Source organism: Clinocottus analis, unplaced genomic scaffold, assembly GCF_023055335.1.
Source record: "Clinocottus analis isolate CAN_PGR_092001 unplaced genomic scaffold, fCliAna1.0.p SCAF_19, whole genome shotgun sequence".
NCBI classification, from domain to species: domain Eukaryota; kingdom Metazoa; phylum Chordata; class Actinopteri; order Perciformes; family Cottidae; genus Clinocottus; species Clinocottus analis.
Window position 1 is genome coordinate 12,458,023 of NW_027175920.1, and position 23,732 is coordinate 12,481,754.

General features: G+C 42.6%; 1 protein-coding gene across 2 annotated transcripts in view; it reads right to left on the reverse strand.

The window, feature by feature from the left end:
- Nucleotides 1-23,574, reverse strand: part of LOC137789973 (zinc transporter ZIP11-like) — an 89,183-nt gene extending 65,609 nt beyond the window's left edge. For both annotated transcript variants that reach the window (XM_068583869.1, XM_068583868.1), the window contains exons 1-4: nucleotides 23,532-23,574; nucleotides 22,019-22,137; nucleotides 21,503-21,541; nucleotides 5,047-5,205 (exon numbers count right to left, since the gene is read on the reverse strand). In XM_068583869.1, coding sequence (XP_068439970.1) covers nucleotides 5,047-5,205; nucleotides 21,503-21,541; nucleotides 22,019-22,126 — 306 coding nt within the window. In that variant the 5' untranslated portion in view covers nucleotides 22,127-22,137; nucleotides 23,532-23,574. The remainder of the gene's footprint in view (nucleotides 1-5,046; nucleotides 5,206-21,502; nucleotides 21,542-22,018; nucleotides 22,138-23,531) is intronic.
- Between the last annotated feature and the right edge of the window lie 158 nt (nucleotides 23,575-23,732).

The following is a 23,732-nucleotide window of genomic DNA, read 5'->3' on the forward strand; positions in this document are numbered from 1 at the left end:
AACACTTTCCAGCTCATTCTGGGGGACCTTGAGGCGTTCCCCGGGGTCCCCCAGCGTGTCCTGAGTCTTGCCCGGGGTCTCCTACCAATTGGACGTGCTTGCAAAACCTCTAATGGGAGGCCTCCGGGAGGCATCCAGATTAGATGCCTGAACCGCCTCAGCTGACTCCTTTCGACACGAAGGAGTAGCGGCTCGACTCCAAGCTCCCACCTGATGTCCGAGCTCTTCACCCTATCTCTGAGGCTGAGCCCGGCCACCCTACGGAGGAAACTCATTTTGGCCGATTGTATTCGCGATCTCGTTATTTCGGTCACGACCCAGAGTTCGTGACTATAGGAGAGGCTTTGGTTGTTATATAATACCGAACACATTAAATATGAAGTAGCGAGCATCTTGCAATGGCCCCTTTTCCCCTTTTTGTCCAACCCTGTCTGCATCTTGCACGGTCTTCAATTGTTATTGTGATGAAAATTGTGTTTCAAAAGGGGATACACTTTCTACTTATAGAAGCCTGTCTGAGCTTTCCCCTTCCACGAGCTGAGCCACTAAAGTGTGCACCTGCGATTGGCAGGTTGACTGTTAGGATGTAATGAGGCTGGTCGAGAGTGGAAGGATAAATCAAAACACGCCCCTACGATATCAACCGAGTAGAAGTGGCGCGCTTTGGTTTGCCCGCGTTGCCGAGGCACACTTAACCTGCTGCCCTGTGCTGGTCGCTGTGATTGTCATGTTGAATTACTGTCATTGCACACTACAAATGGTACATTTAGAGCCGGGGGAAATGTTATGCTTTCTGTGAATCCATAAGAGCAGGTATGCCGGAGGCAAATTGTTTGGTGCAATTGTACTCCATCTCATCTATCTGATACTAAAACCAGTTGCTCAACAATTACCGGGCCAGGTGTGATGATGCATGACTTTTAATACCCTATCTCACATTGTGTCATTGTTAGGAGAGATGTGAATTCAATGTCCTGCAGATTTCCTAAGCGTGAGGGATAGAAAGTCATGAGATGTGTGGGAAGAAACTAGAAGTGGTGATAAAATGTCTTATTGAAACCATTACAGTGTCATGGTTACCTGGTTTTCATCACCAAGGCGGGAAAGCTTTCTCAGCTCCTCCGCGCTCCCTGTCGACCTCTCTCCCTCTCTTGTCCTCTCCCGTTTCCGTTACCTTATCGCTCCCATCCTTCTCTCCCTGTCAACCCCAGCTCTCCCACTCTGTCCATCTTGCCCTTCCTCAGTCGTTCTTCTCATTCAGTCCCAGTGTTTGTTGAGGACCCAGTAAAAGTGGCACTAGCAGCTGTCCAAACACTGATGGCCCCCCGCTGTGTGTGGAAGAGAACCCTCCACCCCCAATGTTCCCAGTAGATTTTGTGCTCGCTTTTATCACAGGCTCACAGCTCGACGTTGTTCACTACTGTCACCATGGCACCAAGGAATGAAAGGGCAGAAGAGGAAGGAGGAGGAAGACGGAGGTAGAACACGTGGGGAAATGAAAAGATTAACTAGAAGATAAGGGAACGTAGCAGAGATGAAAGTCTTGTAAAAAGTGATGTCAAAATGACAATGAAAAGAAGATGGGCACAAAAGAGGAATGACAAGAATAATACGATGTGGCAGAACTGCAGAGGCCCTGTACTTCTTGTGTGTACTTGTACAACACTGCTGGGAGTCGAGGGAGCTAAAAAGTGCCAAACACAGCATCCAGTCACGGCACAGTGAAGTTTAACGGTGTTTCCAATGAATTACCTGGACCGTGGCGGCCGATCTATATTTGACCTGCATTCTCGCCTGCGGATACGACTCGGCATGAGATTCTGTTTCGATCCAGCCGCCTAATTTCTCTGTCAAAGTGCACCAGATTGACGCATTTGAGACATTGCAATATTTACTTGCAGAGGAGCGTGCCCCCTGGATCCGCCCCTGGGGGTCAGAGGTCGACCCATCACATCCTCACAAAATCCGATGGGAAGCAGTAGTAAAGTACATCATGATATTTGGGATCAGACGGCAGAGATTGGAGGGAGAGATGGATCCTGGCAACGCTGTCTCACTTCAGCTTCGGCCAGTCGTGAACGGATGTAGGCTGATGCCACGTACTGTTACGCATGATACGGACGCTTTGACACATGCGCCAAGAACATGGGATACATTCAAATACACATCGCGATTTTCTCGTGAGGTTAGATTAACATATGAGGTAACGCAACGCCTCATTGGCTGTTGGATATGTCGTCAATGACGCTTGAACAACTTGTGGCGGTCACCACTTTCTGCTTGGGTAAAGGTCCTGACCCCGTACAGTCTGGCTTTCTTCACAAAAAGGAAAAGCACATGGTTGAAGTCAGAATCTCTTTTTTTTAATAAAGTTATATTATGTAACCAGAATATAAGGTACAGTTAATGCAAAATGAATGTTCTGTTCACAAACTCGGATAACCTGGCTTGCCAGTTTCCTGAGAGGTTCAGACATCCATACAGTCCTGGATTGCTTTGCTTTCGCAAGGCGTGTTTTTAGCTTTTGTGTATCTATATTGTCATATAAACCATAATGGCAGCTGTATTCATTTCATTAGGTAATTGTTCAACTGACTGCCTAAAATGGAGAGGAAAAGGCAGTTTAGCTGTCTTAACAGGCTGCCGTTACCTACCGGCGAGCAGGCGATGTTTATTAGGCTGAAACAAGCGATTTACGATACGTTTGTGCAGTGAAAGAAAGTTTGATAAATCTAACTTTGAACAACAAAAGAACAGGTTATAGCCCTGTCTGACAGTGAATATGAACACCTCAGTATGTACATATTGCGACAGTTTATCAGACACTGGCTTTAACATCTTCATTTCAGGACCGTTGGGCTGTGAGGCTGCAGTGAGTTAATATTCTCTTTTTGTCAATTCAGCCATTTTTTTCTTGGAAGACTGGCTTCTAAGTACTAATTCAGTTCATTTAATAAGACATAATTGACCCTGCTACTGCACACAAATGGCTTGACTGCTGCAAGTCCTTTTGACCAGCATGTGGTCCTACTGAAGGCTTTGAGCCTTGAGTAATGAAACCCATTTGACACAATTGGCCGGAAAGCCTGAGTGCTTTGAGAACGGCCATCAGTACGGATACAGATCTCTTCTCAGGGCGACCAATGGGATGCTGTCACTGAACAACTGCTTGGGTGGTTTTAGGCCACGGAGGTCAGCCGTCCAATTAGCCCGTATTGAGTTGAGTGGAGAGGCTGGAGATGACTGGATTATATTGTGATGACGACCTGTAAGACCAATCGGATCTTGCAGTGGAGCTGTGCCTCTTTTGTTGTTCTCCGGTTTTCATTGTAATCTTTTTTGTGGCAAACATGCGCTCACCGGTTAAAAACTTTACATTAGGGAAGAGGCAGAACTGCAACAAGCAGTGGCAAGTCCAATTTGGGTTATTTCACCACAACTGACGAGTACAGGAAGTCCTGGCGAGGCCCAAACATCACTGTATATTTGCCTAACTTATTAAATGTACACTTTGTATAGACTTGGTTTTACACAGAGCAACTATCAGGTGTGAATCTGGATGTCATAAATAAATGCAAATTATCAGTTTTTCTGATTCCTCTAAAGTAATTTATTAATTGACCTCACCTTCAAAAAGATAAGAATAAACAATAAAAAGGTACTGAAAAAAAAAGCTGTCTTCGTTCATTTCAGATTTAGTTAGATTAATATAAATACGTATGAATTCAAGTTGTTTCAAATACAATTTACATCTACATCGTCATACACTTCTGAACTCATGTTCTTGTTCGTCCTCAAAATGATGAATTAAATTATTGTTTTGCACCGAGTTTCATCATACTACGTTTTTGAAAGGCCTGCAGGCTTCTCATTACATCCTCACAGCAATCAGAGAATCAAATGTTTTGACAAATTCAAAAAGATAATCTATCAGCAGCTTTGCAGGACCGTAATGAGCCCGCCCTGCCGGTGCTTTTCCTGCCCGTGCGCTCCTCGCTCGTCACCAGAGCCTTCAACGAGATGCCAGCCTGACAGCTGTGTGAACTAAAAATAGCCATCTTTATGGTTTACTTTCATTCTGATATGCTTACATTCATAACGACACTTTTGGGGAGTGGCTTCGTAAGGAAGGCCAGAAGGGACAGGATGGCAACCGTCTTGCTAGATTTAGCCGCTTTTGCTGATAACTCTTGGCAACACCGGGCTGGTTTATTTTTCCTCTTGGATAATTATTTAAATCTACTCTTGCTAATTACGCAAGATTATCAACCCTACACTCTAATTTCGTTGACTGCTGTCTCGATCACCAGGTTAACTTTCACCCCGTGATCTGAAGGCCGCAGCTTTTATCTTTGTATTTTTCTTCTAACCTATTGCTGCTGAATCAGCTCGACAACACGAATGTTTCCTTTTAAAATGCAATTTAGGTCCTGCTGTCTGCGTCCATCTTAAAACCACATCTTTTGTTTTTCCAGGAAGTAGGTAGGATTCATGCGGTGTGTGTAGTTAGTGACAGTGGGCTCTGACAGCTTATTGAGAAGCACCAAGGGGGGGCGAGGCTTAATGAAGGAACCAATTATGCCACGATCTAAGCCACACAAAGATCAGCAAAGGCAAACTTTAACAACGCACCATCTTGTTCAAAATCACCTCAAAGGCAATATCCTTTCCACAAACTCCTCAGATAATCTGACCCTGGGTTCATTTCCTGCTGTACTATGAAGTGAAGCTATACTGTACCACACACTAAATCAAAGCACACACCCAGCCTTAACATTTCTTTACCCTCTTTGCAGTGTTGAAGATGTTGTATGTCTTTAGGGAGTTCTAGCAGAATTGTTTTTACAGTTTATCTATACATCTGGTGCTTGCTTTTCCTGTTTAATAGAACGTCCCTGAAGATCAAGCACCCGTCTGCACAGTTGTCTGTTTCTATAAGTACTTCTAGTTTTCTGTATGATGACATCATTACAGTAGCAAGTACATTCATACCACTGCAAACACCGTCTTCCGCACAAAATAGACTTTGCGTGTGCGAGCTCCTACCAGCAGGGGCATGGCCAGGTCAGCGAAGTAAACAAAGGCCGCGCCGAGTGCGAATCCCACAGCCACAGGCACGAAGGCGAAGGAGCCGTACTTCCCAGAGTCCTCCGCCATGTCGATCGCCGGTGCCAGCAATGACCAATAGGAGGCAGCCAGCATTACCTGAGAGATGTGAGGAGAAGGAACAGACTGTCAATACAAAAATGGTCATTGTAAACAACTCATTTCTTTTTTCTTCTCAACCATTTCATCACTCCCGCTTGTGGGTGGTGTCTGTAGACGAGCACCGACACTTCTCGCTGGAAACTCATTCAGAACCTGGGCCGGCGAGCGGCACCGAGCAGATGCAGCAATCATTTTCTTCAGGAAATAATAACATGCTGCTTCATCCTAAGAGCTTTTATTGTGCATCAGCTGTCAAAGTCAAAAATAGAGAGGGCCGGGTCCTGTATGTCTGAACACACTGGATTCTCTTTTCAAGCTTTGTGTATAAACACAAAGTATGTGCAGCTTCTGCTGTTCATCCCAAATACATGCCAGTCTTACAGCTCCTCTCATAGCTGCCTCCTGACCGGTATCAGCAGTGGAAATTCAAAACACGAGTGAGCGTTCAGCCCTGCCAATCAAAATGTAATGGAGGCATATTATTCGGCAGCAGTCAGCTCCAGCGTTCAAAGAAAATGTACTAATATAGGCTCAATTCTAGTCCGCTTTGTCAGTCAGAGGGAGTATAACAATGCCAGAGTTGGATTTTGCACCCATTTTGGTTTGGCTCCGCGAGCAAAAAAGTTACTTTCTGGTCTTGTGGATGCCATGATTGCAGAGGACAGAATGATCGCATCCTGTTTTCTATCTTTAGTATGTCTTGTCTCTCAAACCGAGTTTCTTGTTTATTCGTCATGTTAATGATCTGAAATTACCTCATTGCGACTCGTTGCAGTTTACATCGACATCGGTTCAAAATGTCATCACTTCATCCTTTCATCATATTAGAAATGTATTTGAAATTGTCGTAATTAGCATCGGAATGCTTGAGTTATTTGTCAAAAAACACGTTGCGTGAGTTCACAGTGACTTTTGATAACCAATTTATAATCAGTTCATCCTTTGGGTTCAAGCAGACGTGTTGGGCCAAGTTTGAGAAGATCCCATTGAGGCGGTGCCGAGATGTCGCGGCCACGAGAACGGGTCAGGGGGTCGGTCGGGAGATGGAGGCGGGGGTCGCAGTGACCTTCAGCTTTAACCACCAAAACCTAACCAGTTCATCTTCGCGTCCAGGTGCGACGTTTGTGCCAAATCTGGAGAAATTCCCTCCGGGCGTTCCTGAATATTGCATTCACGAGAATGAGCCGCACGGACGGACGACAACGCGCTCTGCCGTGTTATACGTCACATGTCGTCACGTATACGAGCAAAAGGCTGGCACTCTGGAGCTGTGCGCACGTGCCTTTGTACTAACTTGCAGACTTGTGAGAGACTTTGCTCACGCCGAGCAACATGGCCCCATAAACACGGAAAAGAACATGTTCCATGTCCTCGGCCCACCAATCACGGGGTGCGACGCTGCGATCTGGAGAACACGGGCCACTTCAGTGCCAATTGACTCAAGGTGAGGAGCTGTCTACAAGCTAATTAGCAAACATTTCAGAACATAAGGTGAGCAGCTTGACGCACTGCTGTGACAGCTGCCAGGCCTCAAGGGTGCACACAATGGAAACGCTTGAACATAACTTTGTACGTGTGCTCGGTTACATGCGTTTGGTCTCTCTAACGGATCGATGAACCAATTAAATACCAAAAATATTATTAATAAATGTGACTGCTGATGGAAAATGATCTGTCATGAAGACATCTCCTGATTGTAGTATTTTTTTTTTTTTAAATCTACATGTTCATATCCATTACTTTTACACCCAATCTTTGGAGACGGTATCATGGTCAACGGCTATTGCAATGTATGTATGTATCGAAAGAAAAGAAAAACATATTGAGTTCACTTTGAAGTAATAATACACATTTTTGAGTTAGAAGATTGATGCCACTTCAATGTCTGTACTTAGCTTAATGATGGAAAACAAGCTGGCTCTTCCTGAAGGTAAAAGAAATAATCTCTGCATTTTTAAAGCTCATTAATTCAACTGTTTTCTTTAGCTAGTTTAAGCTGTGGAAATAAAATCACTGTAAAAATGGCAATGTGTGGTTTTATGAGAGATTTGTGTGTAAAGGCTCCTGGACAAGAAATAGTCCCAAGATAACTGGGCATCATATTTACTGGAGAGGCATGAAAGAGGAAGAGATGTTTAAATCTAACTCCCAGCAAGAAAGAGAGCAAAAAGAAAAGAAAAACTATTTCTTCTCGAGTCTAAAGCGCAGCAAGTCAAACCCAGGTTGCAAGATGTAATGTTGCCCTACTGTACGGGTAACTTTAGCATTTTTTGACCCATACAAAAAGTATAGTGTGACCTATTTTTAATTAATCTCCAGCCGGATCCCTCGGTCTGTGTTCACGCATCTCTTCTCGTGCAAACTTGAATCCCGAGCATCGTTGCTTATTATCGAGTTAAAGAGCTTTCCTCGTGGTCTCGTACTGTTTTCATGCAGAATGTGAGAAGGCTTTCTGTCGTGCCGTTCTATAATAACATTTTTCCAATAGTGTCACAGTGAGACTCAGACCCCGTTCCACGCATGACGCTACGCCAGCTTGCTTTTGAGAGAAAAGAAACACAAACGATGTGGGTCGATTGTAAGGGTGTCAAAAAAAAACTTATGAATACGTGTTTACACATTTGTTTGTGTGGTTATGACTCGCCAGCAACAATTTTTCCTTTAAAAACAGGATCATTTTGAGTTCAGTGTTGCATCACACAAATACGTGTGACTGTGATACACACTGTGGGGTTCGAGGCGGCAGCTCTAAACGGATGACTGGAGGACAGTTTGAAATATTTAACTTTAATACCCAGAAATACTTTAAAAACATGACTTCACTTAACCCCACACAGCAGCATTCATATCAATTATGCTGATGTGTGTTCAAAGAAGACAGAGAGAGACGGAGAATCTCATTAGTCTGAAGCCGGCTTCCAGTGAACGCCCTCGGATATTGTTCCAAAAAGACAGTTTTGGAGGGATGGGTATTGATGCGGATAGCAGATCTATCAATATGCGGATGCCAAGGTTAATGAATAAATCAGATTTAATACACCTGAATAGTGCAAAAGCACATTTGTTTCAATCGCAGTACTCTTCCTGTGGATTTATTACCAATATCCTTTCTTCCTCTTTGCACCTTGCACCATGAGTCAATTACTTCTGTTCTCTCTCATTTGCATCTGCAACGAGCAAAACTCAATTAATGATCCTCAGTGCCAGCGTGCGATTACTGCTTTGCTATCTCACAAAGTCTTTTGAGGCTCGTAGGTGATGTGAACAGAGCTGAAGTTCCAATGCACGGTGCAGACATCAGCATGCTTCGGTGGGAAAGGCTCGTGCGAAAACGAGCGCCGTTTTCTTCCTTGTTGCTACTTCATTTCAGCATCTGACCTTGTTGTCTAAGACAAGAACTGCGTCTGTTAAGCTCCTGTTTGCGTTGGCACTTGCAGGTGTAGCTAAAGCTAGAAATGATACCCAGCGCACGCAGAAAAAACACAGGATCCACCTGAGGCCCGAGTTGTGTCCAACACAACTGATGATGGGAATAAGACAAAAGTTATGCTGGAAAAATCTCTAATTATTTTAAAATGTTGCCACACTGACTGTCGATGGTGCGACCGGTCCTCGATTTTGAGCTGAAACTGAAATATTTAAAGCGTGGCCATAACTATTGTTCATGAATAAATTAACAGTTAGTTTTTTTAACTCGGGAAAGTTTTTTTTTTTTTTTTTAAAAGTGGGATGATAGAAGTATCAGCAGGAATCTTACCAACATATTCCTCTTTTCATCAAACAGAATTAACTAGCGTTCCTTTTTTTTATGATCCTCGTCCAGACAAAGCTTCATCAAACTGCTCTTGACAGATTCTCAATAAGCTTTCATCATTAAGGACTCTCGTCATGGGTGCTCTGATCTTACAAACGCTGGAGGGCAGCCGACTCGATGCGTGTCACAGTGTCATTAATCCTGCAGTCAATGACTGCCGAGCTGAGTTTGGAGGTGAGGTGAGATCAATGACGGTCAATATGAAGAGCCAGCAGTGAATCATTTTTTTTAATAGGTTCATGAGTATAGTATGTGAACGACACTGTCCTTGTCCTAAGGATACTGCAGACTATTTAACTGATGGAAACCGGTGTAAAAAATGATGTAACAAAGAAAACGAGGTGTATTCGCTGCATAATATTCAAGTTCTCCGTGAAAAAGAGAGAAGAAAAAAACAGTGGGGGGAATAATATATTGACCTGCAAATTGTTGCACAAGAAGAAAAAAAAGCCTCTGGTGTGTAAGGGCCTTTAGTGTTGTAAAACTGTGTCTTTGTCATAAAAGATAACCTCCAGTAGAGCCTGCAAGTGCGCTAGTGTTATTGGAAATGGACAAATAAATTATTTTACAAAAAATGTGCCAAACCAAATGTGTAGATTATATAAACCAACAAAAAAGCTCCATCAATCCCAGCACATGCTGCAAGTTTCTCATTTGGTCGATTTAGCTCTGGTCCATTTGTTTAACACGTGTTGAATTCCTATCTTGGACCAACAGTCTCATACAAAGTAAATATAATCCCTTACGTACAGGAATGAGCTTGGTGCTGATGAGTTCTGTCGCCGCCACCGTGTCAAACAAAAAACTAATAGCCGTGTTGGTTCCTCGGGGAGATTCATTGCCTTTGGAACGCTCCAGTACTTCTTTTTTTTTACCAGCTGTGGTTTCGTCTAATCGCAGCCTCGTGGCAAATTGAGAAATGAGATGGATGAAGATCGTTTTTGATGGACTGCGAAGATAAAAACGGGCATTAAAAACAACTGGATCCGGGCGCTGCATGAAAGCTGAGCATTAACCGGTTCCACGGAGTACTCGTCTGCCGAGGCTTCATTACGGCGAGCAAGACGAGACGATGCCGTGCATGTTTTCACCTCACTAACTATATCGTTTCTCTGTCCATACCTCACTAGCTTTCCAGATAGAGATTAGACTAAATTGACCCTCGAGCCAGTTCTGCCTGAATTTTCCTGTCGAGACTCAATTCCTATACTTTTTTTTTATGGCCCCACATTCGATGCAAAAAAAAAAAAAAAAAGAGTCAGAAGAAGATGCCTCCATTAACTTTCCCTCCCGGATCGATTCATCTTCATTCCCGACATCTCTTCCCTTCCATCCATCTTGCAGCTGTCTATCTCGAGAAATAATAAGGTTTGAAGCTGTCCGCCCTCTCCCTCTTCATCTCACTCTTCCAAGCTTAATAGATCTCATTCCCTGGTTCCTGCGTTCAACTGTCACCGTCTTTCACTCGATCCGTCTCCTCCAGCAACGTGGCCGTCGTTTAATTTAAGTGCCGTCCTCTGCGGTCCTCACTTTCTTGCTTCTCTGTCGCGTCTCCCTCAGTCGCCGTGGACAAATTCCCCGGCTCTGGTTGTGATTAGCGTAAAATGCCGTCGGGCATTCCTGGAAAGGTGAGCTTGGGGAATATCGGAAGTTTGGGGAATGCGTCACAAATTCACGATACAAATCATACCTTTGGAAATATACACAACTAATACAGCAATGCAACGTCTGAAGTCACGTTTGGTTCCAAGTATGCCCATTTCATTGAATGGAAACCATAAAATGCATTCAGCAGCACATTCTTCCTTCACACGTACAAATAATTATGTCAGCATCCCATTAGATAGAAATTCATCCCTCCGTACCTGCACCTGGGTGTGGAGGTGATAACGTGAGAGTAAGGGGTTATTCCACAGACGTAATGGATGATCAGAGATAAAGGTCTCCATCGGCTGCGCTGCCTTTCTCCCAGCAGCGGCTTTTGCCAGCGAGGGATACAATTTCGAGTTAAACAAGGCGCGTTTATCTCTCGTTATTTACTTGAGACAGGCGTACATTTATGTTTCACAGTAAAAGCAAGTTTTTAATACATTGCTGGAGTGAAGAGTATATTTTAGTGAACCGGCAGCCAGGACCCTAAAGCCAAGGAACTCGCTGCTGCCATGTGGGCTGCAGCTTGATTGAGCTGGCTGGAGAATAAAAAGTCATATTTTTTTGTTCAATATCTGTTGTAAAACATGCATTTCATGAATTAGTTGTTCACTTTGAACCCTATGTATAGCTGCTTCATCTGTTTCTTTGTGCACAGGATATGGAAATTCAGCCTGAGCTAAATATTACCTGTTATTTCCTGTTAATTCCCATATCAAGTTTCCACCTGTAATATTCCTATTTTGAATCATTGACTGTCTCATTTACTCCGTCCTGTGTTGATGCTCACGATTCTTCAAATCCGCGATCCTTTTTGACTTTCGATTGTAAGGTCACGATCCGATTCCCTTTTCAATCTAAATATGTTTTTAATGTTAGTTTTTAGGTGACTGCAGATCCTTTTTAGATTATGTCATAGCCGTAGGGTCCAATAAATAAATATACAGTGATACATTTCAGCAGTCATTTGGGAACACGCTGTCTGTTTAGTGTCTCGGAAAAAAGCGCCGCCACAGGGCGAGCAACCGGTAATCTATGCTGTCGTCTTTCAGGGGTTTTTATTTATTTGGACGTGTAGGGAGAAAAAAAATAAATACTGGAAGAATAGCCGAACCTTCTTTTAATGATGTATCATACCTGTATATTTAGGGAGTCAGAGACAGGTTGGGCTTTTGACTTCGAAAGCTCCTAAATGAAAGCTCCTAATCCCCGAATTGATGCATGTACTGTCAGCCGGTTGAAAGGCTGTTGCTGTGATGTCTTGAATAAATAACACAGATCTCTGTAAACCTGCTTGGATCGATGCTGCTCTTCATTTTTAATATTCTCTGCACCTCTGCCGGCTAGCATACTTGGGAGTCTATTTTTTTGCAGCAAATTAAAACATGCAAAGTGACTTCACAGCGGCTCTCTGTTCATTACCAACACATAAGAGCAGCAACGCAACAGCCTGTTGTTTTTACCTTTCTGTGTCCCTCAGTTTTAATCATGCACAGCAATTTAAATCTGTGGAGGAGCCAAGTAGACTTGTTCATATGATGATCTAGTCAAAAGGAGGTTTGAAGTTTTACCAAATGTCTGCCACGTTATTTTTCATAACTCATGAAACAGATTTTTTGGGTTATTTGTAATTTCCCCTCATGAAAACATGTCTCTTCTCTTTGAACAATATCACAAGTTTAGCAGCAGAAAAAGAAAATTCCAACATAACCTGGAGATTGTATTTATCAGCATATTATGCACATTGGATGCACTGCAGCTCGTTAACATATGTACTCGTAGTTCATCTGTGCAGATAATGCTGGAAACACACATCAAAACTCGGCCTCCAGTACATTTAAAACTTTTTCAACAGACTGCGGTTACATTGCAAACAATGCAGAGAAGCAGAAACATAATGTACTTAGAAGACGGCAATTTGAAGAGCGAAACCAACATGAAAGGGTCTTGAACTTGCACTCTTTGCAAAAAAAAAAAGGCAACTCCTCAGGTTGCACAAAGAAGCCAGATTGTATTACCTTACTTCTCACGTGATGCATTACCTCAGTAAACATTGTAAACATGAGTTTATGGTCTCAATTGTTAGTTAAAGTCTTCTTCAAATCAGCACGATGTTCATTTGCGTGAATTATAGTCCCCTGTAGTGTGAAATGGATCATATGTGTGCTCTATATGGTTTAGGGCGGGGCCAAGATGGCGACGGATACAATGCAGAACTTAAAAGGCTTTAAAAAGGCCTTTCATGAAACACTGAGTGACCTCACGTTGACTAGGTACAGTATGGTACTAACCAATGAGCAGCCAATAAGACATCCTCTATTCTCACAGACAGTGGCTTCTACCAAGCACAGTAGCATGGCGAGACAGACACATAGCATGTTCTCTGACACCAGAAACGAGAGGAGCAGGCAATCCCCCGAGGCTTTTGAGGTACAGATCAAAAGGTGCATGTTCATATGGTGAGTCGGGGAGGGGGGCTGTTCACTCTGCATGTCCCATTAATCCTCCTGGTGGCCTTGTACTTCTATAGCCCCATGAAGCACATTTATAAAAGCCCACAATACAATCACCGAAGAAAACTGCTATTTGTCTGGTGTCAATGGAATATTGTTGCAGGTTAAATACACATAATGGTCGGAGTTATGCCAACCACAAACAATGTATATCCATGGAGAAGTCCCAAAAAAGTACTTGTGGGTCAGTCGCGTTTGTATTCGAAGCTTCCGGCTGAGAAGCTTCACTGAACGACAATTGAGAATTTAGTCGAACGCAATTTTGTTGGAGATGTTGGAAAAGCTTTTAATTCAATTGAGGATTAAAAAGTCACAATGTGCAAGCAAGAGATGTTACAAACTAATCCAAAGGCCCTCGAGGCACGCAGTCTAATTAAAGAAGTGTTAACAAATAAAACTGAAGGAAATGAGAGTGCTGGGAAAACCATTACCAAGTAAATACAAACTAAGAAGATGCAACACATGTATGGAAGCTACTACGTATTACCACAGAATATTCACACTGATAGTCTTGTTTGCCTATGTAGGTCACGTAGAGGCCTCTGTATTTAATTAAGAACATTTCATAACCATTTAAAAGTTCCTTATGGTAATTTAAATTGAACGTGTTAGCATGCTAACATCTGCTAATTAGCGCTAAACACAAAATTCAGCTGAGGCTGATGGGAATGTCGCTCTATGCAGGTATTTGATCATAAACCAAACATTTGGAAAAATAGAAATGTTGGTCTTACTCATCTTGAGGGAATCGTGAGAGTCGGTACACAATTTGAAGGTCATCCATCCAATAGTGTTTGAGACCAGCCCGACCGACGGGGTGACGCTGCCCCTCCTGGAGCCGCTGGACGGCTGGGATTCCCCACAGGAGTTTTGCTTCGTGCTCCAAGCATTGCACAGTCACGTTCCTACAGTTTCACGCAATCACACTCGCCAAAGTACACTTCTACGAGCAGCCAAACATCTCCTCAAGGGAGACGCAACTCGGGATTAAATGCCTCTGCAAATTGCATTTCCAAATGAGTCATAAAAAAGGGATGGCGGAGCTAAAATCCCGTTTTAGTCCCATCCTGTTGTGTTTAAGGTTCCCCTCTTTTGGGACCCAGTGTTTGCCTTTTTAAATTACAAATCACTCTTTTTCTTATCAAGATGTTCTCATGAAATCATTCTTATCCACAAACACACTTCTCAGGCACTTTTCTTTTTCCTCGTGATTTGCACTCAACAAAATGAAGAAATAAAGGGGCGAGGGGGGGAGGACTGTGACGGCTGAGAGGATAATAACAGCCCCACTATTTATAATACACTTCAGCCAACCCTTCATGCAAAGGGCACTCCACCTGTATGAAAACTGATTTGCTCTCAACAACCAACATCACGTGGTCTTTGGGACTGTCATTAAGTGACCTGTTTTCTGCATTCCTTCTTTCTTCACCCTCACGACTCAGCTACACATCTAAGTCTTCTTGGCCACTCATGTCTGACTTATCGCTTCGCCTTGGGGGAAAAAAGAAAATGTCTCGACCTGTACCTGCTGAGGACGAGCAGCACACCTTGATGAATAAATAAGCTCTTGTTAGACTCAATTCATTCTAGTCCTTATTGAGGAACCTTTGAGGCTAATCACACCGAGGCTTCAGACTGCTTTTCAAATCAAAAATAACTCAAATGACCTCGCATTAAAAGAGCATCCATATCCGTCCTTACATTCCCAATGCACTCAAATATTTATATTCGGTGTGCGTCCATGTCTTTATAAACAGACGGGGGGGGGGGGGGGAAACACACGCCACTCCTACAAAGTATTCCTGACAGGTACTGTTTACCCCTAAGGATGCTCATGACACACAACACGCGTCTGGCAGGTTCATGGCAGTCGAACTAATGCCCATATGGACGAGTGCCTGGACCTCTGTTACAGATTCTCCACGCTCGTCGTCAACCTTCGTGCACGGAATGCCGAAGATTCACGGAATGCGGAATTCTGAGAAATCCATAGAACCTTAAGAAAAACCCTCGAATGGTGTAATTGCTTAAAATGCTGTTTTGCCTCTCCTTCACACTGGCTTGTGGGCGTTTGTGTATTGCCCTTGCCAATTGTTTTGTTTCAGCACAGGAATTGCATTTGTCCGAATCTCAACATCATCCATGCGCCAGATGGAGTCAGACAATAACATGATATGTGTGTGGTTTTTTTTAAGGAATGACTAACTTTCTTTGGATTTGCTTCCATATTCAGATTCCTCATCCATTTTTCGACACATCAATGTTCCTGGTTAAACTAAATCGGTATCTTTGGTATTTTTCAACATGTACCCTATTTTCTCGGTGAGAAAAACCTTTGAGAACTGTCCGGCATTGACTACTTCGTATGGAAGCTGGATTTCACCTATTTTTACGAGATCACGCCCGAGTCCTAGGATCACATATCCCGGGAATCGAACCAGTAACCAGCCCGATCAACGTACTGTGAGGAGCTACTGGCCGCTGCACACACGGCCAATAGGCGAGTTTGTGCTATGAGGAGGTGATGGACAATTTGAAAGTCGAAGCTGCAATATCATCAGTTATATCAGAACTGGAGAGTATTTCTTTATTAAGAGACGAGCAGACAGAATCACTGAAGGCGTTTTTGCTCTTCTCCCAACTGGCTTCAGCAAGAGAAAGTACCCGTCCTTTTTCCAAACAGATCGATTCCAAACCTTTTCCAGACAGCTCCTGTGATGGTTCTGTGTAACAAACCATCTGGCGGGTCTGCTTACAGTCTTGAGGTATGATGCTGACAGTAATCTCGCTGAACAGTGTAATCTTTGGGGCAATTCCCCAACGCCAATGTGTTTACCTTAAAAGTGCTTGTTTTTGCCACAGACATGGTTGTATTGCCATTATAAGCCCGTGACACTATTCATGCTTGCTGCCAACACAACAAACTCCGCCACCACCGGCACGCCGCTCTTTAACTATCACTTCCTTTTCCATCATTGTTTTCTGGCAAAAAGTTACAAATGACAACAAATAACTGACCGGATCAAGGATGACGTAATAAAAAAAAATATTTCCTTTCAGGCATAATGTTGTAAGACACTTATAACAATGTAAGCCGCGGAGTGGTACATTGACGGTGGTATTGTTAAATCAATTTATAGACTATTTCTATGCGTACTTTCCTCAAAGTACATTTTGATGCTCTGCTAACTGACTGCCACTCACATGTGTTGCAACTGCGGTGCTAACTAAGATAGTCTTCATCTACTGTTTGCAGGGAACAATGCTTTCATTAATTTGATGTTCATGACAATGACGAATAAACGACTCATTTGTTTTACCGCTTCGCACGGAGATGATTGAATACGTGTGGTATAAGAGCTTTGAGGGGAAATAAACACACCGCGGTGGCATCTCTTCACCATTATATTGTCTTGATGCATTTTAAACACGAATTACAAGAACTCATCCTGTCCAGAGGTGTTCTGGGTGAAGTTATGGTGTGCGTAATCCTGGAGACAGACACAACTCGGGTAGAAATATGTCTGAATGGAACAAATGTACAAAATATTCTGAGAACTTTAGGCGAGTTGAGACTCACTTATTAATCCAAGATCATTTCTTACATTAAACGTTCCTGGTGGAGTGTTTCTGGTCCGTTCAGAAATCTCTAAATATATAAAATAAGCTGCATTGTTATTTTCCCCAATTTTCCCCGAAAACATCCACAGAACACAAGACATTTTGTATTGGCTGATTTTGAAGGAAACAGACAGTTTGTTCCAATGCAGCATGAGACCAGCCGTTACTGCACAGCAGTGAAAACATATCAGCCAATGACCATTGTCTGTAAATGATTGTAATTCGTGACCGTCAGCTGGAGTTGCACTCATAAACTGTCCATGCTACGGTAATTACTATTGCATTATACCAATTGAGCCTTGGAAAAAAAAACGACATTTATTTAAAATGTTCCCGGAAAATAACTTAAGAGCTAAAGCTGTTATTTAAAATAACTCAAAGAATCAGAAGACTGGGCTTAAATGTCGCACATTATCAGTAATTGCCTCCCTCTGACAGTTCTTTCCCAGAATAAGAGAAAGAGCCGCAGGACTTTGAAGGAAGAAAAGATACGTAGAGGTGTATCGAGATGAAGAAATTCTTATATGAAATCGTCGCCATTCCTTGCAGCTGAGAGATGCTGGGACAGAATGACCTGATTTTCTGCCTCGACAAAGACTGTATGGCATGCCTTTGTGTGTGTGTGTGTGTGTGTGTGTGTGTGTGTGTGTGTGTGTGTGTGTGTGTGTGCGTGTGTGTGTGTGTGTATGTGATTTTGTGTGGCGGCAGATGCAAAGTATGGGGAACAGGATGGCATCCGAATTACATGCAAAAAGAATGACACATGCAGGTCATGAGACACCCACGCTATTCATATTTTCCATGTTAAGCTGGGTTGCACCAGTAAGGACAGATTTAATTTGAAATGAGCAAAAAGAAGAAATAGCTTGAAGAAATATTTTGACATTTAGATTAATTTCTTGAAAAACAGGTGTGTAAAGAGGCCTGAAAAAAAAAACCTCCTTAAGTTTAAGTTAACACTATATCGCATTAAAAGTTTAAAATCAAATCTGGGTTTAGTGTGGAAACTAAACTGATGTTTAAAGCCGTCTGAATGTCATCGTTTGTCTTATTATTTTGAGCTGACATGATTTAAAGTGGAACCATGATTTAATCAGGTTTAAAAATGAATCCTTGTTGGAGCAACGTAGCCTTGGACTTCAAAATACTGTTGAGCGCCCGAGCACGGCTGTGTATTCTGTGGAGGTTTAACTTGAGCGCACATATGCCAGTGTGTGAACACAACGTGTGAAACATAGCGTCATGTTGTAAATGATATAACACGACGCCAGTGCGTCACACCAGCCCTGTTTCTGAGGTGAGCTGTGATGAAGTCTAATTCTCTGTGGGCTTAATCAAATCGTGCACGGCAGACCAGAATCTGCTGCTTTTTCTCTCACTTTTTAACCGGGTCTATTGTTCAGCTCACAAACAATTATTCTGAGCAGTCTTTCTGGGAAGGCAACAATTGTCATAAATCACCTTGACATTTTTCTATCCTCTACAATAAGCCTTTTCAACACTCACACACCATTCACTCTTCCTTTCTGCCTGCAGTCGTGGAGACCATGTGTGGTTTCCTCTGTGCATTCTCGACAACTAAAAGAGGCGTGTTAGATGTGTTATATATTGGTTCAATCCTCAGACTCTGTCATTCATTCAATTTTCAATAAACTTGACGCTTACATTAGAAAACATCTGGTTTCTCAGATGAAAAGATTAACTCCATCTCCCCAAGACACATCCACTCAAAGAGCTCCACAACTCATAAACCTCGCGATACATTCAGCATGTTCACCCCTTTCCGGTTTTGGGTTGACATTGTTCACAACTTTTTTTTATGGCAAATAAAAAGACTTGTTTTGTAATGGCATAGTTGTGTCAGCCCTCAAAACAAACTCTGACGTGCTTCGGAGTCAAGCCTTCATCTGGGAGTCAAAACCGTGACAGAGACTCGATGGATGTCTTGACCACGCCAACTCAGGAGACGGGGAGGGTAAAGCGTTTGCGCAAGAGTTGTTTTGGTTAAGATAAAAGAAAATTCATGGCTGGATCATAAGTCTGGTTGTTAAATGATCCGGAAGGCTGTGGTCTTATTATGCGAACTATTGACTTCACCAAAAAAAAAAAGAAACCTTGGAAACATGAATATATTGTTTCGCAATGATAAGGAATTAAACCAGCTGCGCCCCAAAACTTCAAAACTCAAGGACAGCTCCTGAAGGACAGCGTCACATTGAGGAGCGTTCAATTCCCTTAAATGAATGTTTGTTTCTTGCTCATCGTCCCTCTGAAGTTTGGTAAATGGTACAAAAAAACTCAAACTCGTAAAGCACCTTTCCGCCTCCTCAAGGCTCTCTAACACTACATGCCCTTCACACATTCAAACAACTGATGGCAAGGGACGGCCGTGCAAGGTGCTTCTCTCGGGACTTAAAGCTGGGGGAGGACAAAAAAAATAAAACGCTTGTCAGATCGTTAGCATTGCATGTGAGTAATAGCGATTCTTAGCACAGTATTTAAAAAAAAGAAGGTATTTATGCTTTTGCGAAAAACAAAACCCACAAATACAACAACGCCACACAACACTTAATGATGTTCAACTTTCCCTCCATCACTATCTGCCCTCCTTTTTTTAAACTGGCTCTTTACTATCTGTCTGACCTTCTTTCATTCTGCGGCCGCAGCCAAAAAGCAATCCCACGGCCTCTCAGGACATTCTACTTTGAACATGGCATGAAGGGAGAACCGATCTATTTCCTTCCTTCTATCTCTACTCGACTCCCTCCGGGAATTTCCCCCTTCAGAGCCCGTAGAGCTGAATAGTTGAATTTATCAAATATAAAAGTCAAAATGGAGCAGCAATCTCAGGAGCACGACATCAGTGAGTGAGGAGGACCGCCGTTTACCGTCCACATTGAAAAGTAAAAGATTACAAAAATTGGCTCCCTTCAGCGGCAACAGCACTTAAGTCTCTCTCCATTCATATGTCCTGTATTAGCAGCTTTTTATTTCTCCCTGGTACACAGTCAAATCAAATGGATATCACATATGTAGGCAGAAGCAAACACTTATAGTAATAGAAACACAACTGGAGCACAGGTAGCGCAATACTCCAACCAAAAAACTAAACGGGGAAAGAAAGTGCCAGTCTGCATTTGCATATTATTCTGCTTTGCCACAGGCTATTAATGAAATTAGACTATCACAGCCAATAGACGTACATACAATATGCAAGGATTAGGATGAAAGATTTAGTTTGTTATTAAAATGAATTACTTTCCAACGTCTATTATGTCAACAAGAGGCTGTAAAATTGGAGAGAGTCTAGCAATCTGTATCAATAATTCACACTGTTCCTGTTGAGTGGCTTAATTCATAAAAAATAGATTTCAGAGAGATATGCTGCTCACAGAGTTGGAAAGACGTTAAGCAAATGTTCGAAAGAAGCCCCCCAGCTCTTCTGTGCCTTGTCTTATTTCACTAAACCGTATAAGAGCATCAGCAGTCTGGGGTGTAATTGAAAAGCTGTTTGGATTGACTCATAGATAACTGAAATGAAGGCTGATTGAGATTAGATCAATAGTTTTCCGCCTTTTTCTCTTTCTCAGGGATTCTCTCCTCCTTTGATTTGGTCTGTTCACCTCAATGATGTGGCTGGGCATGTAATTACCAACAATCTCTCGGTCTTTATAAGGAATCGCAATTAAAGCTTCAACAGGATTAAAAAAAAGCATGTCACTCAGACGGGTATTTGACAGCCGTCTACATGGAAATGAATGTGCCAATGTTGAAGAAAGCTTTTTCTTGATATGTGGTGTAGGAAAAAGATGGCGGGCATATTGCAAACTAAGTAGATATCACACTTCTTCGGGATCTTTATACCAATTTGATCCAGCACTGTACCGCTTTTACTTGGACAGTGAATTAAAGGGTCAGTGTGTAGTATTCCCGGGACGCTATGAGCAGAACTGGGGAATAATATCCATAAATGTTTTTTTACCTTCGTGAACAGTCACTGGAAATGAACAATTGCTGTGTTCGGTCAGTGCAGAGGTTTTAAAGAGCCTCATTATTTCAAAACTAATACAAAAATTAAATCAATGCTTAACATTCTGACCTTCTCCCCTCACACAATGGATGTTTTTCCTATCATTTCCCTCTTTTATGAACTTCTAATACATTAAAAACAGCTGCGCAGCGTTCCTAAATCCCAGCAGAGATATAGTACAAGATAGCTTTCATTGGCTTGAAAAGCTTATAAAATAATTTTATTATTGTAAAAGGCATCACTCTGAGACTTTGCCACTCAGTGCCAGTACAGATATGCTCCCGATTAATCTACACTGAGACGCATAATGAATATCGTCCGTGAACTGCTTCCCCCCTCAGGAAATCAAGAATTGTAATTGCGCGAGTCAGATACTGAGCTTTGGAGGGGGTATTTTCGATTGCAGCATAATACTTCTTTAGACATGATAAGGCCAAGAATTCCTTCAGGGGAAATAATTTTGTCAAACTTTTATGAATTAACCGAGCATCTGAAAGTGTCGGCGTCCGTGCGTCTCTGGGAAAAACTCAGCTTGCCACGTCCAAAAAACCATCACATCGCAGCATCTTCCCACTTGCGCTCTGTATGTGTGTGTGTGTGTGTTTGTGTGTGTGTGTGTGTGTGTGTGTGTGTGAGATTCAGTTCAAAACCAATCTAACTCACCCCAGCTGCAAAGCCTAGACTTCCATCCAAGATGCGCTTCTGCAAAAGGGCAGACAAGAAGAGAGATTGTGCGAGTCAGTCAAACCAATATCCTCAAACCCTTCAGGGGGCCTCTTACTGTTGACTTAACCAACAAAAATGCAACATCTCCCGAAAGTCAGAGATCAAGAGATAAAAATAACACGCACCCAATATACGAGGAAAAACCAGTCTGTCAATACATGGCTTTCGTGGGATTATAGCAGTTACATTGGAAAACCTCGGCTCGTGGCAACAGCAGCTGAATGACATTTGGAAACATTTTTGTCTTTGCTTTAAAAAACACATACCGTCTTCAGCCTTTATATGCTGAGCTCGGCTAACAAGCCACTAGCTCCTGCTACAAACTTTGCACAAGGATGTGGGAGCAGCATCTTCTCATAAAACTCTTCCCAAGACAACGGTTACTTTGGAGCAACGTGTGAAGTGTTTACTTAAGCTTGGTGTGTCTGTGTGTGTCCTGGGGTCATACGATACCTGTCGGCTGGAGAAGACAAACACCAGGGCTGCTCCGGCGGCGGTCAGGCCCCAGGTGAACAGAGTCCCCAGCAGGGCCTGTGTCACGGGGCTGTAGCCTTCCAGCATAGTGCCAGAACCTGGACAGACAACACACGTGAAGTCAAACTAATCCTGCGGGAAGACGATACCTCGTCCTTATTTTCCAGAAAGACTTTTGAGGACTGGAGGTTGGAAAAAATATCTGGATTGAAAAACTCCATGAATGACTATACGACTCTTTGAGCCTCCTCCTACATGAGTTGAGTCAATATTGTCCCCCGTCTCGAAGACGCCAGTCACAAAGCAACACAACTTTGAGAAAGTTTATACCTTTGAAGCCAAAGTGCGGACAAGAATGACAAAGAAAACAAACAATTACCACAGAAAGGCTGAACGTGCATCGGCTGACTCATCTTTAATTGTGTGCCTACTAAGCCCTTGGATTACTCGGGCCGACGTACACACCCGTTGCGTTTTGCTTCAGCGCACAAACCCAACAGATGAGAGAGGCAAATCCTGTTTGTTTAGGACTCTTAATATCCTGGAAGCTCATTTGGCATTTGCGCAGCCAAACCTGTTGGGTATCCTCCATCGTACAATTCAAGAAGATCCTGTGCAGCCTAAAATATGCTGATGATTCATTCTCGCACGGTGGGTGCTGCGAACACTAGGAATGCCACTGTGTGAGTTATACAGCAAAACGCCCTACATATTTCTATTGTTCAGAATTAAAATCAGAATAGCTTGAGGAATTTTACTCTGGTTACACATTGCTCTTGTAGGAAACAAATCATATACAATAAAACAAGATGAATATTTTTTTTAAAGACATTAAATACAACGTAGTAGTCCAAATTCAACTATGAACTATCAGTTCAGAGCACTGCTATTGGGTAATATTAAAATGTTAAGACTTAGTGAAACTGTGGCGCAAGAAGAGAAGAGTCGTTAAGTTTACAAGCTTTCATTTCATCATCATTTTTACAAGCATTAATATTTAACCACGCGGCAGCAATGAGAGCTGCTGTTACATTGAATGTATTCATGATTGAAACTCCATATGGCAAATATGACTTAAATATTGATACACGTCCCTGAAATGCCGAATGAACGTTTGAATGAGAAGTTACACGCGAGTGTTTTTTGGTGGACGCGTAGTGTACGTGCACGTGTTTTTTCTTTTGTTTTATTGCTGTCAAAGTATAGTGCTGCATAAACTGTAGCGTCATTTATGCATATTGCATAACTGGTCTTCGTGTAACGGAGTTAACGCTACACACATGGACACATAGTACATGATGTATGCAGGTGGACGAGAGGCAACCGGCTAACTTTAAATACTTGTTCGCTTTATACTATAAAGTAACGTTACATGTTACTCAAACTCAATTTCCGGTTTTATTAACCTACACGTATTAATTCGGCAAAGTTTATTTTTGACCTATGTTTTATAATAGCGGTCCTTTCTGGCATTTATTTCAGGTCTACTTACTTCTTTCCAGTGGCACCTCGCCTCCTGTGTATTTACTTCCTACTTCCCGGTACACGTGTCTATGACGTCACAGCCCCGCCTCTCCTCGCAGCCTATTGGTCAATCACTTTGACAGAAGAAGCAGAAGCAGAGGGAGTGAGAGGGACTTTATTAATTCATTTAAATATTATGGGAAAACGCGACAGAGGAGTTTGGTAAGCT